This window comes from Chironomus tepperi, unplaced genomic scaffold (genome assembly GCF_022539635.2).
Source record: "Chironomus tepperi strain 1889 unplaced genomic scaffold, CSIRO-AGI_Ctep_v1 contig_13, whole genome shotgun sequence".
Lineage (NCBI taxonomy): Eukaryota > Metazoa > Arthropoda > Insecta > Diptera > Chironomidae > Chironomus > Chironomus tepperi.
The window spans coordinates 964,094-979,906 of record NW_027226135.1 but is presented as its reverse complement, the minus strand read 5'-3'; the positions used below and the strand labels follow the sequence as shown (position 1 = coordinate 979,906).

At 37.9% G+C, this 15,813-nt stretch overlaps 4 protein-coding genes and 1 non-coding gene across 5 annotated transcripts; 2 read left to right on the top strand and 3 right to left on the bottom strand.

The window, feature by feature from the left end:
• Nucleotides 1-362: 362 nt before the first annotated feature.
• LOC139090566 (glycerol kinase 3-like) lies at nt 363-5,378 on the top strand. Its single transcript, XM_070640318.1, has 4 exons — nt 363-798; nt 3,023-3,931; nt 4,191-4,435; nt 4,961-5,378. Exons 1-4 carry the CDS (start codon nt 756-758, stop codon nt 5,288-5,290), a joined length of 1,527 nt encoding a protein of 508 aa, XP_070496419.1. The 5' UTR covers nt 363-755; the 3' UTR covers nt 5,291-5,378.
• Nucleotides 5,379-5,796: 418 nt separating this feature from the next.
• Nucleotides 5,797-6,901, bottom strand: LOC139090715 (BTB/POZ domain-containing protein KCTD9-like). The gene is made up of 2 exons (XM_070640518.1): nt 6,649-6,901; nt 5,797-6,586 (listed from the first exon to the last, which is right to left on the bottom strand). Exons 1-2 carry the CDS (start codon nt 6,807-6,809, stop codon nt 5,827-5,829), a joined length of 921 nt encoding a protein of 306 aa, XP_070496619.1. The 5' UTR covers nt 6,810-6,901; the 3' UTR covers nt 5,797-5,826.
• Nucleotides 6,902-7,766: 865 nt separating this feature from the next.
• On the bottom strand, nt 7,767-9,683 carry LOC139090557 (UDP-glucosyltransferase 2-like). The gene is made up of 2 exons (XM_070640306.1): nt 8,546-9,683; nt 7,767-8,289 (listed from the first exon to the last, which is right to left on the bottom strand). Exons 1-2 carry the CDS (start codon nt 9,639-9,641, stop codon nt 7,823-7,825), a joined length of 1,563 nt encoding a protein of 520 aa, XP_070496407.1. The 5' UTR covers nt 9,642-9,683; the 3' UTR covers nt 7,767-7,822.
• Nucleotides 9,684-11,052: 1,369 nt separating this feature from the next.
• LOC139089766 (ejaculatory bulb-specific protein 3-like) lies at nt 11,053-11,406 on the bottom strand. Its single transcript, XM_070639372.1, has one exon. The coding sequence runs from the start codon at nt 11,404-11,406 to the stop codon at nt 11,053-11,055; it is 354 nt and encodes a 117-aa protein (XP_070495473.1).
• A 4,142-nt stretch (nt 11,407-15,548) lies between these two features.
• On the top strand, nt 15,549-15,654 carry TRNAS-GCU (transfer RNA serine (anticodon GCU)). Its single transcript has 2 exons — nt 15,549-15,585; nt 15,610-15,654. It is a non-coding gene; the product is annotated as a tRNA-Ser (tRNA).
• The last annotated feature ends 159 nt before the right edge of the window (nt 15,655-15,813 follow it).

Below are 15,813 nucleotides of genomic sequence, written 5' to 3'. Positions count from 1 at the left end.
CGTAACTTCCGAACATTCCCCAAGCAACGACATGATCGTCACATATGATCAACATTTCATCAAAAATTTCTCCTTTAAAAATAGAATCTTATCAGTAAATTCATCCATACAATATAAATATGGGTTACTATGTACAATTAGATTGCAAACCACAATTAAGAGATTAACATTCCAAATGTTGTTGACCACAGTTCGTTAAAACAATAACAAAAACATTGATGCAGAAAATAATTGTTGCCAAAACATTCAACAACCATAAAACATTGCAATAAAGCAAAAAACATTGAAATAAATCAAAGAAACATTGAACTAAAACATAAATTTTTCATAACAACATCAAAAAGCGCTTCCAACGTCCATCAATCCCCCCTTTACTTCCAAATCGTCACTTCAATATTTTTTTTCGTTCCATTTGTTTTCATTCTCACAATCAAAAAAATAATTTTTTGCTTATCTCAGCCTAAGCTACACTTGATTCCATGTAATTCCGAAAAGAGACAACTGCTGTTGACGTGAGAGAACTTCGTGACTTTATTTTTTATCAAATTGAATTTTTGAAGAGTTGAAAATAATTAGTGAAAGAACCTTTGGACGAGTTGGATGAAGATTTGGAATGTGTCAAGGGATTTTTTAGGGTTTTAAGGCAATTTGAGACATAAAAGTTGTGGAAATTGCTGGAAAAATTGACAAATTTTGAAGAATTAACAGGAATAATCCACAATTTTTGTAGAATAATTTAATAAAATTGACAAAAAATGCCTGGAAAATTTGGAAATCTAATCGGAGCAATTGATGAGGGTAAGTCACAGTTATTATCTTATCGACATTTATTGTCATTTTGGCTTTTGGTGCTCCAGTGGGTAGGCTGCTTCGCTTGGCAAATGTTTGAGGGATCAGGCTCCAGTGGCTCCATGATAAAGTGTAATTAATGCAAAATTAACTGTAGAAGTAGAAGCTACAAATTCTGAGAAAATACAAGCAACTTCCTTAATTTTGATGGTTGTAGAGTTCAATTGTAGGCTCATAGACTTCCTTGGCAGATTTTGAGGCTCAGGCTCACACGAATTAGGCCAAGCTTCGCTTGGCACATGTTTGATGGTATCAGGCTCCAGACGTACTCAAATGCTTTGTAATGTGCAGAGCTTGCAAGTGGATCAGCACTCCAGCTGGTAGGTCTAAAGCTTCGCTTGGCAACAGATTTGAAAATCACAGTCCCTCCAGCTCATAAGGCTGCTTCGCTTGGCAAGCATTATGCAGTATACGGCTCCAGCGGGTAGGCATGCTTCGCTACAAATGAGGGACTCAGGCTCCAGCATGGTAGGCCAGCTTCGCTTGGCAATGCTGAGGGATCATGTCCCTATCACTGCTTTCTGTCTCCCAATTTCCAAATTCCAATTGCAATCTCAGAACACAAACTTAACTTACATTTAAGCTATACTCAATCTGCATTACAAGACAATGAACTTCATACATATTAGTCATTTCCTTTTTTGAGCTGTCTTTTGACTTTCTTGATATCAAATTTTAATTATTTTTTTGCTGAATTTTTGAATCAAAAATTTGCATTCGTGAAGTACAAAAATTGACGAAAACATGAAAAATTGTTACATCAACAAGGAAAATAAAATCGTTTTTTTGTGCTTGTACAAGGTCAGTAATTCGAAAAATAAAATTGACCGACTTATCAACAGTAAATTACGAATGTAATTTATTTAATAATGAAGCAGCAAAGCACAACCATTTAGGTTGAGTTTAGGGTGCTTTATTCGGATCCAGAAGGTAAACGGAGTAGAAAAGACAAAAATCTGTACTGACACTGACCTAGAGCTGGATTTATAATCTTTTAACGGCATGTGTCTTTCGATAGAACTGTCTGAAAGATGTCCTTAAAAATGAGCTTTCAGTAGCTTTCACATTTGGCTTTGAGAATGGGATTTATCCCCGCAATGCCTCCACCAAAGCCAAATCTGTTTTTTGATTATGATGTACTTTTTGCGAATTCTTAGTTTGGCTGAAAAATCCATTTTTCAAGACTTCAACCTTTTGGATTTCTAGTCTAACGAAAAAGGCCTATGATCTAGACATACATAAGCATATACAGCATTGTTTTTTAATACTCATCATTTTATATGACTAACCATCAGGGGCTTATTCTGGGAGGAACTTCTCTTCTCCTTTTGTTGGGCATTTTCTACCTAGATGCCTTTTCGTATAATTAAACTAAGCTAGCCGTAGGTTTTCTGGACAGACCATACAAGCTACAACACGTTAATCTCTATCAATCTGAATCTCTATGACTTCGAATAGTATCCAAGTCGGCTACTTACTTACTTTTTTATTGGAACCATGCTCCGACTTAGAGCCTAGGTTGCTACGAAATGCCTTCCATCTGACTCTGTTGCTGGCTATATCACAAAGCTTGTACAAATTCTCAGTTTTGACATCTAAATGGCATTCCTTCATTACCGTCCTAAGCGTATCATCGAAGTCAGTTAGTTGATCCAAAATCCGATACTAAGCCAACATGACTCAGTTTTGGTGCCAGATTCGGCTCAAATTAGATTTAAAGTCAGAGTCACACTAACTTGTGGATGAACTTTTGTTCTGTTAATCGACTTGTGCCATTCGGGAATTATACTTTACTTAATTCGATGGCCATACAGATCAACTGTGATCCATGTCCTCCCACGGGTATCATATTACATCAAAATTAACAATTCAATTCATTTAAACACATATTTTTCATTGCTGCATACTTAAAGGAACCTACAAAATTGGTAAATCTCAAAAAATCTTAGACTGTCCTTCAACATTTTCTTTATGATTTGCCAAATTTAGTCGATATTCAGGCATGCTTTATTATTATTGCATTTTGGACATATGAAAAACAACAAGTTGGCAGGACTTTTTGGACTTTTGGAGTCCGGACTCCAAAGTCCTGTCAACTCTTTATCAAAGTATTCGTGATGTCTCATCCAAAACTACAGCAACTGATCATAATTCTTCCAATTTCTCCTTCCAGGCACCAGTTCAGCCCGTTTCATCCTCTTCCGTGCCGAATCAACCGAAATAGTCGCATCCTACCAAAAATCAGTCACAAACATATTTCCATGTGAAGGATGGTACGAGCAAGATCCAATGGAAATCATCAATGTCGTCCGCGAATGCATCGAAAAAACAGTTGAAAAATTAATCGAACTCGGTGGACATCCGAGTGACATAAAAGCAGTCGGCATTACAAATCAACGTGAAAGTACAATTGTATGGGATCCAGAGAGTGGACAGCCACTGTACAACTGCATAATATGGAGTGACATCCGTACGACATCAACTGTCGACTACTTACTTGATAAAGTTCCGAATAAGACACGAAATAAGAATTATTTAAAGCCACTTTGTGGACTTCCATTGTCGACATACTTTTCGGCTGTTAAGCTTAAATGGCTGCTTGACAATGCACAGACTGTGCAGGCATATGTTAGGGACGGCAAGCAAATCATGTTCGGTACCATCGACACATGGATCATGTGGAACTTGACAGATCAAATGCATGTCACAGACGTGACTAATGCAAGCCGTACGATGCTGATGAACCTTGAGACACTCGAATGGGATCCGATCCTTAAAAAGTTCTTTGACATTCCGTCCAATATTGAATTGCCGGCGATTAAGTCAAGCTCGGAAATTTATGGAAATATTGTGGACGGTGCACTTAAAGGAATTCCAATTTCGGGATGTTTGGGTGATCAGCAGGCTGCTTTGGTTGGTCAAGGCTGTATGCATCTTGGTGATGCTAAATGTACTTATGGAACTGGATGTTTCTTGCTGTATTGTACGGGCGGTAATAATGTTGATTCGGAGCATGGACTGTTGACGACTGTGGCTTATCAACTTGGTGATCGGTTTCCGGTTTATGCGTTGGAGGGGTCAGGTGAGTCAGGAAGGATGTGGAGCTGGTCAATGAGCTGTTTTGGCATTTTGATCAGTTCCATATTCTTTAATTTTGTACCCAAATAGCACAAGTGGGTTAATTGGTCCAAAATCAGGTCCCAGACTGCCATGACTCAGACTTGATGCCGAATTCAGACTGTCAGAGCCACCCCACCCTGGTATCAAATTTCAGACCAATTAACCGACTTGTCATATTCCACCAAATCACATAATAACTGTAATATTCATCAATATTTTAGTTGCCGTTGCTGGTGCCTCCCTAACCTGGCTAAAAGACAACATAGAGCTATTCGAAAGCTTCAGTGAAATTGACGCACTAGTGAAGTCAGTTCCAGATAATGGAGATGTTTACTTTGTTCCAGCATTCTCTGGCCTGTTTGCACCACATTGGGACAGTGAAGCTCGAGGAATTATCTGTGGAATTACTGAGGAAACTCAACGTGGACATATTGTTAGGGCTGCTTTGGAAAGTGTTTGCTTTCAGGTTGGTATTGGGAGTTGTGGGAAGTGGAGTCAGGAAGTGTTAGGGATGACCTTAATATGCAGCTAAAAAGAGGAATGACTCTAACATGCAAAAGGATTGATTGTAGATACCGTAGTGGACTGTCCGAAGCATGGAATCATGATATGGGCCTGTTAGGGTGACGGGGGAGTTGAAACCCTTCTTTTGGAGATGTGGAGGGATGAGGGAAGGGGTGGGTATGGGAGGAGTAGTCAGATGGACTCTTACTTGTAGATCTGGACCTAATAAACTACCCTGAATAGTAAAATTCGGTTAATTGATCCAAAATCCAGCTCCAGACTGGAATGACTCTCACATGCTACCGAGTTTAAGCCTAATCCGTTACCAAGTCAGGGTCAAACTGGCCTGTTCCCTGATTTGAACCTAATCCAGCTCCAAATCAGAGCCAACCCCGACTAGTTGCTAGATTTAAGATCAATTAGCCAATTCATGCTACTCAGCTCCTCAACATCCAATCATCTAATAATCCCCAAACTCTCTTTCCAGGTCAAGGACATTCTCGATGCAATGAACTTAGAATGTGGAACTCCATTATCAAAGCTTAAAGTCGACGGTGGAATGACCAACAACAACTTCTTGATGCAAACCCAATCAGACATAATTGGACTAGAAGTTATGAAGCCAGCGATGGTTGAGACAACAAGTTTAGGTGCAGCTATGGTGGCTGGAAATGCAGTCGGTCTGTGGAATATGGACTTGAAAATTGAGGGAAATTCAAGGATTTATAAGCCAAAAATATCGGATGACGAGAGGGAAATGAGATTTACAAAGTGGAGGATGGCCATTGAGAGGTCACTTGGATGGGATCAGAATTAGGGATATTGTGGATGTATAGGACATTGAGGCTTTAGATTCAGATTAATATTGTTACAAAAAAAAATTAAATAAAATTTTTAATTAAATATTTTGTGCTTTATTTGTGCTTTATATTATGCTGTACCTGTGTGAAAAATACTTGATTCTTATTAACTTAATGGACAATTCAAAAGTATTCAGCTATAGTGTTTAACTAAGTCTGATAAGATATATGTACATATAATAAATATAAATGCTTTAATTATGGCTTTGAAGGCTTTTGTGGCTCTTTGATGATATTAAGCACATATAAGTCACTGTAATCATCCATATCGTCAATATGTTGACACGACAACTTAACAGTACCCTAGAGAACACCATGTGCTGCTCGGGTAAACTCAATAATTCACTAAAATAAAAGCCAAACTTATTAAAAATTGGAATTCTTTAAGCCATAAATGCAGCTTCAGTTCAATATTTTTGTTCGTCTATCCAACAACTTATCTTCAACCCCTAAACCCACCCCTTAACACCCCATTACCCATCCACCACCCCATTTATCGTATAGCCTGAGCCATATGCAGTGGATTCAACATCAGTTCCAGTTCCGCATCCCTCAAATTAGCTCCTCTCAAGTTAGCCTCTTGCAAGTCAGACCCTGATAAATTAGCACGTTCCAAATCAGCACCAGCCAGCACTGATGCCCTCAAAATACAATTCTTAAGATTAGCACCTTTAAGATTGGCAACACGAAGATTCACATATGCAGCATTGCTGTTCTCTAGACTGGCATTTTTAAGATTACATCCTTCAAGATTCGATCGAAGTCCACTTGGATCCTCAAAATTGCAGTTTGCCAACACAGCCGATTCCAGATTAGCACAAAGTCCTTTAATGCCCAACAGCTGTGCACTGTCCATATTTGCATGACTTAAGTCAGCACGTTCAAGATTACAATAGCTTAAATTACTAAAACTTAAATTGCAATGTGATAAATTTGCGTATTTAAAATTAATATTTCGTAAGTCCAGACGTCTTAAATCGGCACCATAAAGGTTGACACCTTGGAACCTTAGTTCCGTTTTGAATGATGTTTGGACTAGAGCATGAATCACATCCTGTCGGGTCAGCGGTGTGTTGTCTTCAATGTTTAAATAGCCGGAATTCCTTGCGACAATCGGTGTGAGTTGCTGGATGAGATTTTCAAGTCCAAAGAATCGCGCTTCCTCTAAAATACCTTCTGGATTGAGATTTTTGTCGTAGATTAATTGACCTGTACGGAGGTAGTTGAGGATTGGCTCGAAATAGCGTCCGTTTCTGGAAAAATTTGGAATTTTATGTCAATTAAGCTCAACAGCACTTAAACTTAGTTCCCATACCTGTCTATTAAGTAACATCCATCCTCCATTCGTCCTGGTTCCATAAAATCATTTTGACTAAACATTCGATGAATCATTGAATTTTCATCCTTCATCAGCGTCATCCTGGTCGTCTGGTACACAATACCACCGACATTAAGCTTAATCCACTCTGAGGACATCCTTAAAACTTTATAAATTATCACAAAATTATTCTTTTATTGTTGTTTTCAGTCTGCTGATTCACAGAAATTTTTTTTCTTTTTATAATGAATAAGGGGTGTGAAAGTATGAATGTTTTTGTTTTTCGAGTCATCAAATGTTTGTGAATTGTTGGATGTCCTTGAAAAAAGTTTCTGAAATTGAATTGTTTATTATTGTTTTTGAATGTTTTGAGTGAATGTTTCTGATGTTTTTTTGGTGAATTTTGATGTTTAGGTGAAATGTTGATGTTTTGTGGTGAATGTTGCATGAAACATTGATTGTTGTTGGTTGATCAAGTGCATGTGTACTTTACCAGAGTCATAGAAAGCAGTTTTTGGACAGTTTGGGACAATTGGGAACAGTTAAGGACAATTTGGGACAGTTAAGGACAGTTTGGGACAGTTAGGGACAGTTTGGGACAGTTAGGGACATTTAGGAACAGTTGAGGACAGTTTGGGACAGTTGGGGACAGTTAGGGACAGTTGGGGACAATTAGGAACAGTCAAGGACAGTTTGGGACAATTAGGAACAGTTAAGGACAGCTTGGGACAATTAGGAACAGTTAAGGACCAGTTAGGGACAGTTGGGGACAATTGGGAACAGTTTGGGATAATTGGGAACAGTTAAGGACAGCTTGGGACAGTTGGGGACAATTAGGAACAGTTGGGGACAGGTAGGGACAGTTGGGAACAGTTAGGGACAATTTGGGACAGTTAGGGACAGTTGGGGACAATTAGGAACAGTCAAGGACAGTTTGGGACAATTAGGAACAGTTAAGGACCAGTTAGGGACAGTTGGGGACAATTAGGAACAGTCAAGGACAGTTTGGGACAATTAGGAACAGTTAAGGACAGTTTGGGACAGTTAGGGACATTTGAGGACTGTTGGGGACAGCTTGGGACATTTGGCAACTGAAAATTAGTAAAAATCCGACATAATTTATCAAAAATACCAAAAAATTTATTAAATTCCATCCAAAATCCCTCAAATTTCACTCACTTTTCCCCTTCTTACTCTTCTTCTTCTCCGTCTTCCTTGACTTAATCCACCCCAACCCAAACCTCAATACCTTAACAATCACATGAAAACCCAAAACAACAATTCCAATAAAATCAAGCATCAAATACTTCCAAAATGGCACATGTCGTCCTGGATAGTCTAAATGTAAAGTACCGCCGTGCCTGATGACATACTCAACCCACCAAGCTGCTTTATCGACTGGCTTCATTGGCTCATCATGAACAATTTCACGAAGTTTATTGACATTGTCAGCATAGTCACCGGACATGACTTCCTCAATTGCTGCTTTAAGACTCTCTTTTGTGATTGTTGCGATGTCTAATGGAACTCCAATGCCGAGCTTTTGGATACGAAGTGCGTTTGCGTTTTGGTCGACTGCGAATGGAATGACGATGAGTGGAACTCCGCGGTCGATTGATTCTTCCATGGATTGTTGACCTGAAATTTGAGGGAATGTTGAGATTTAGTTGGGGATGACTGTGACTTGGTGTCAGGTTAGGGGCAAGATTGAAGGGAATCTGAGTCAAATTGTGGCAGTCATCAAGTCAGTCATGGTGGTCTGGGATGTTCTTGGATTTGATTCCAAACCCGTCACCAAGTCAGAGTCACGTCCTGCCTGGCATGTTCCTGGATTTGATTCCAAACCCGACGTTTAGTCAGAGTCACACCAAGCTCCTGAGCTCCTTATCCTTACCTCCTTGAGTAATAAACAGCTTAACCCTCTTATGAGCCAACAGATCAGCCTGTGGGAACCACGGATAAGCAAAGACATTGTCTGGTTTTCCGTCCATTTCCTCCTTTTCATACTTCCACATCACATCATACGGCAGTTCAGCAAATACAGCCTTAAAGACATTCAGCGTCGCTTCACTGATCTGTGATGATTTAACCATGGAACCAAGTGACATGTAGATGACCGGTCTTGTGGATGAGTCCAGGAATTCCTTAATTTTCTCATCAACAATCTCCTTTGGTTCCTTAACATGCATAAATCCAATTTGTACAGTTGTTGGCAATACCGGCCGTACATGTCCCAATGCTGGATGTGCATTAATCAACAGCACCTCACCAATTGCATTTAATTGATCAACAGGCATTCTTATCTCACCCATATGACGCTTGATAACATTATCAAAAATTCGATTATAGACGTGCTTGTAGTAAAGCTCATAATAAGCATGATAACGAGCAACGCGGACACGTTGGAAGAATGTTAAGTTTTCATAAAATGGAAATATAAATTCTGGATGTAAAATTGGATTAAAGACGTTACCATGCAGCCGGTGGTACTCGGACATCATGTCAAGTGATGAGATTCCAATGACGGGTGCATTAAAAATGGACGCAAATGCCTGCCATGGAACTTGATTCATAAATTCGACAATTATTGCATCAAATTTAAATTTATCTTTTTTTTTAATCATTTCTTGGATTGTTGGATGTTTGAACTGCTCGTCGTAGTATTTTTCAAGTATATCCGTCCACATCCCTAACATTGCAATCTCGTCCAGTTGTGCATCCTTCCATTTATTAAAGTCTATCAATTTTGCCATGACTTGATATAAGAAACTAAAGTCAATTTCCACAACATTTGGGTTAGTCTTCTTGTATGTAGGCGTTGTTGTGATGATTGTCAGTCGATGTCCACGTGCCACAAGCTCATCTGTTAGTGCTGTATAGACTACATTGTGTGATACTGATGCAATTGGAAATATTGCTAAGATATCGGCAGAATATGCTGTGTTAATGACTAGAACTGTTAATATTAGAGGTAATGTAAGCAACCTCATGGCTGGTTAAGGTTTTGAGAGGAACTGAGACTGAAAAAAATCAAAATCAAGGGCTGAAAAAATTGATAAAATTAATCTAAAAAGTCATTGATTAGATAAAGTATATTTTGAACAATTCTGTAATTGAATTATGTATCCCAGGGGCGTATCCAGGGGACCTCGAATATAGCCTTGCCTGTAGCCTTGCCTGTAGCCTTGCCTGTAGCCTTGCCTGTAGCCTTGCCTGTAGCCTTGCCTGTAGCCTTGCCTGTAGCCTTGCCTGTAGCCTTACCTGCAGCTTTGACTCTAGCCTCCCCTCTTAACTGCCCTGAAATCTAATGATGTGATAATAATCGAAAAATAATGTCCACCATGCCAGCGTGACTCTGACTTAGAGTCGAATTTATTCAGGTTAGATAATCATCAATTCATTATAATTCAATCAATAGATCAAAACAGCTTAGAATGGAGTTCCAAGAATTGAATTTAGAATGACGTAAATGAAGCGTCAAAGAGAATTAATTAAGCAATAGAACATAGCCTTTGAGTCTGGGTTTACCCAAATGGTATATAATATTTGAATCTGTCAGAATTTACATAAATTAAGATTTAGATTTTTAATTGCCAATTCCAAGAATATTATTAATGAACAACGGATATCCAATTTATCAATACATCTGACTCAGCATCAACGACTTTTTTATGTACTTTTAAAGAGCATGTGTCAAAAAGAAGAGTGTGTTATCTTCTAATAAAGAATCAATGAATGAAAATGAATCAGATGACGGCTTTGATTTTTGTTGAAGCGTGCAACCGTAGAGAAGAAGGCAAATCAACAATACATGAAACTAGCAGAACAAACCATTTTGATCAGGTACAGAAACCTATTCAACCGCTTTATAATCGTTTATTAACGTCCTTCGATCATCAGTGGATCAATAGGAACTAATCAATGTCAACAATAATCAGTTACGTAACCATAATAGCGTAGTCTCATGTTCCATAAAGGAAAGACGAAGAAAATCTGAACAAACACTACATAAAGCTCAGCAAGATACTTCGAAAGGTAGTCGAATAGAAAGCATATGAAATTCAATCCAACGCCAGAATAGCACAAGTCTATTAATCGATCCAAAATTCAGTTCTAGACAACCGAGACTCTGAAGTGATGAAGGATTAATCCAAATCTGGCATCAAGTCAGAGTCTCGCCGGCTTAGAACCTTGTATTTGATCGATTAACCATTTTCTGCTATTGGAAAGAATTATGCCAAGTTGGATAGCCCATGTGTCTTCCGGATAACCTTCCAATTCCACCTCTATATTCATGATCAATAAAACTTCCGATTTAAATTTTTAATAATTTTTTTATTAATTTTTATTCACAATTTTTTTTTATTACACATTCCAAAAATATACAATTTTTAATTGACTTTAAACTTGCAAAGACTTAAAAGCACGTATACGTTCACCAGATGGATCATACTTAGCACGTACCTCACCAAATATTTGTGGCTTTTTCGTCTCCAAATGATTAATCAATTTTTTCGTATCCTTTTTCTGTTTCAATGAGCATTGCCCACAAGTTGTCTGCAGTGCCTCAGGCAGATGCTTCTTTAAATCACGTCCATCATTTGTGCACGGTCCCTTGTCCAACAAGCACTTCATATAATTATTTAAAATTCGATCATTTTTCAGCAGTGTATTAATATCAAAATTAGCCAGTCTTGATAGCTGTGCATTGACAAGTGTCAAGCTTACTATACATAATATTAATACAATCTTCATGCTGTCTGACTGAATGTTTTCGCACAACTGACTTAAGAAATCAATTTTTACTTTGACTATAAGACGTTTGCCTTGTCATTAAGCCAAACAAGTTAGTCTCGTCCGAAAATACAAAAAAACCTGTTTAATCGGATACGATTATCATTAACACATTTATCTTTAGTCATTAAATGTTTAAGTTTGGCTGCTTATATGAAGACCTGATGATTACTTAAGAAACTAATTAAAGCGTCATTCTTGAATGGTGTTGGACTGTTTGTCATGCTCGTGACGGGAACAATGTTTTGGGGGAAATGTTTTGATTTAGAATTTGTTAATCTAAATGTCATTTATGGCTGGATGAAGACATCATTAAGAGGGGTTAGGTGATTATTAAAAACCATTTGGGATTGGCAGGTGGAAGCCGGCGATAGAACCAGTTTTAGGGGACATGTGAGGGAGGTTATGGATCACAGTTGATCTGTACGGCCGGCAAATTAAGTAAGTAAGTAAGTAGGTGATGATTAAGATGCAGATGTTCAAGGTCGTGGCCTGAATTTATGTCAAGGGCAGGTTTAAACTCATTTAAATAAAAAAATTTAAGGAAATTTTGGATTATTTTCTCGAAAAACAGGTGGAAATTGCAGATTGCCTGGAGAGTTAGCGGGACTCCAATGTGGAGACGCCTCTACTAGAGTCCGGACTCCAAAAATCTGGACTCTAAAGTCCTGCCAACTCTGGTTTCCTGATGTCTTGGTCTCTACAAATATCAAACCCCAGAATGGGAAGCATCGGTCTCATTATCGAGAACCCTTGAGGTCAAGCCAAAATCCAACATGCTGACTATGCAACTGACTACATCTGCAGTTTGCTATGTATCATTTGAAGAAATTTGAAATCATTTAAATATCCTAAAATTAGAGGGAGCGCCAGAATTATCGTCTTGACATAGCTTCACGTAGCATCAAATTACACCCCAAATCTCCATGATACCCCTCAATTTTCGACTTCAAATTGCTTTACAAAATGGCTTCTGTTCATGTATCAGCAAAGGAATTGGGTGTTTATAATATAGATACCCTCACTAATGGATAATCCCATTTCAGTTTTATTGCAATACACTTGCTTCAGATTCCGCAGACGGTCGAACGGTCAATAAACATTCAGTGGAATTTGAACGTAGAACACTTTTTTTATCGGAATTCTTAAAGTATTGTGTATTATAATCCTTAATTGAAGTAACATTCTTAATTAAATCCATTGAAGAAGTTCAATTTGCATGGAATTTTTTTGTCGTTTGTGTTAATTAACAATGAAATTTTATTAGGTGCTGTCGATTATTTGAATGTTTTCTTCGATTAAATGACATTTTTTAGCAGTGCTGACTAGATGAGAAGGAACAAAAGACTAAAAACCAGAGATCGAAGTCGAGTCGACTTCATGTCAATTTGAGTCAACTTTGAGCGTTGCTAAAGACTTAAAAGATCTCATTACATTTTAGACTATGATTACTATGAGAAAATGGAGTAACCTCAGATGTCAATGAGAGCAAAATTAGATAGTTGTATGCTTTCTTGATATCGGGACCGGGAAAGTCCTGAGACAGTCCCGTCCGGGGGCGAGAATCTTCCGGGACTGGAATTCAGGAAAGCGTAGATAAAAGTACCGACATGTCAGTGTCGTTTAATCGCTGTTTTGGAATAAAGACGACTCGATTAAGTGAAATCTTAGCTTATGCCATTAAAATTAGTTAAGGCATTAGACATAATGCCATCAGAATAGCTTCAAGTCAATCCGAAATATTATCAACAACAAGACGACATAAATTGCTGCAAAGTTGGCTAACATTTGGGAGTCCGGACTTAACATTGCAGTTCTGCCAACTCTGTTTAGCTATGTGGAAATATGTAAAACAGAATATGTATTAACAACCCTGTTCGTAATTGTTAAAAGGACTGGTTCAGGGCTCTAAACAGGGTTCTATCCCATAAAGTTATTGAGAATCATGAAGTACATAAATTCCATATTTCCAACTCTGAACCAATTATTTAAAGCACAAAATCGGGTGCATTTAATTTTAACCATCATTTGAGCTCATTAAGTTAACAAAACATGTAAAATTAATTGCAATTCATTCTATTCAGAAGTAAATTGGCCCTTAAAACTCCAAAGTCACGAATTACTTTTAAGTGCCAAAAGCACCAAAAAATTCAATTAAGCTTTAAAAGCTGCCAACTTACATAAACTTTGTGTCATTTTCTTAAATTAAGTCAACTGAAGTAGATCCAAAATTATGAAGCTTATTTTGGTGATTTTAGCAGCAATTCCGATTGTAAATTCAGGCGGAATTTCATTTCCACGAATTGACGAGGAACTTCCACAGCACCGCTACATAAGCTTCTCCAGCGATTGCCTTGAAATCTCACAAAGTTTACGGACGGAAGCTCATGAAATTTTTATGGAACTTCATCAAATTCAGAGGAAGTTCGACGACGCCGTGGCTGCAAACAATCAAGAAACATCAGAGGACATCCTACAGGGATTTGTGGCTTCATATGTAGCCGTCGAAACGGCCTTCATCAACCGACTTGCTGACTATTTCCAAATTCCAGTCGACGACTTCATCGAAACCATCCGAAAATTTGGATTTCGTGCCACTGGAACTCTGTTATGTGCTTATGAGCTGTTTGGGGAAGCTGTCGGTGACAGCATCGACTTTTATGAATATTGTGTTAAGAATCTACGTCATGATCTTGTTGGATATCCAGCAAATAATTGTGAATTAAACATCCTTGCATCATATGCTGTCGAAAATACCCAAATGGCTATAAAAAGTGCTTATAATCGTGTCGTATCCACAAATAATACACATCCAACAAATTATGATCGATATTTGGTTGCTTATCATTTTATTGAGATATTTGAGAAGGCAATGTGGAGGCTTAGTGACCGACTGATTGAAATTTATCAACTGGATCCGACTGTGTGGAGAGAAACATTGATTTATAATGGAAAGGATGCTGCTGGTGACTACTTGTGTGCTTATGCTGATTATTATAGTGCTGAACATGCATATGTTGAGACATATTTGAGGCTGTTGATGGATATAATTCAGAGGACTAAGCAGTTCTCATTTGATTATGTTTTATATTGAGGATAATTAAGCTTGTTAAGTTCATTGATGCTGTATGGGGATGTGCTGTATGGGGATGTTCGCTTATTACACTCCACATTGTAGTCCTGCCAACTCTGATTCTAAACCCTTTTTACACCCCCTCCTTAACACCATTACGTAATAAGTGAATGACCCCTACACACATATACAGTATGACAAATAAGTTTTGATATGTATAAAATCAATTGTTGTCTTGTGAAGCAAATAAATAAATATTTTTTTTTATTTTTGGAAGTTAATTAGCATTTTTTGAATGTTAATGAAGCCATAATAATGACAAGTCGACGTCTGATTCATTTTGTGAATTGTTAGGGGGTTGATGAAGCAGTTCAACAGGATTGTAGTCATGTCTACAAGTATTCATTCAATTTGATATGTTGCAAACCTTGTAGCTTATCCAAAGAACGTATGGAAAGCTGTTGTCCATTAAGATAGAATTGCACTTGGAATCGGGAATTAATAAGTGAAAGGCAGTGACAAAGCAAACTACAAGCAACATTTATGGAAGGTCATGAATCACAATTGATCTGTATGGCTAGCGAAGTATCGAGCCATACTAACGAGTAAGTCGGGTATTCGATTTAAACTCCGACAGTATGCCAACGTTCATAGTTAGCAATTTTGAAGTTTTGGATCACTTTAAAGATCTGCCCTTAAATTCCACAAATTTTAGTTCTGAAGATCCCACAAATTAAGTTTGCAGCACTTCTAAATCATCTTTCTTCCACTGCCCAATATACAGCACTTGATAACATTGTACAATCTTGCATCATACCTACATCACACAACAAACACACATCTTCAGTACACCATCCAAATATAACACTCCATACTGTTTACACAGCTGAACAAAAACCACAACTGAAACTTTTTTATCAAAAAACAATACAAAAATTTTATGTTAATCTCACGTTTTTGTTTCTATTGTCGATAACTACATCGATACATGTATACAAATTGTCAAGTGTTTTAATATACAAGTACATACGACGAGGTGCTAGAGTGGTTAATAGGTTGGACTGCTAACTTACAAATAGTTATCGACAGCAATCCAATGGGCTCTGCCCGCGTGAGTTCGAATCTCATCCTCGTCGAAACTTGTTGAGTGGATTTTTTTTTGTTTTTTAGGTAGTGCATTTTCCTTAAAGGAAATGATTCTGTGCGGGGATAATGTGCTTCTGACGGTCACGTGTGACCACGTCGATACTAGATATGTTTTTTAGATGGGAAATTGTAGGTTTTGAGGGATGGAG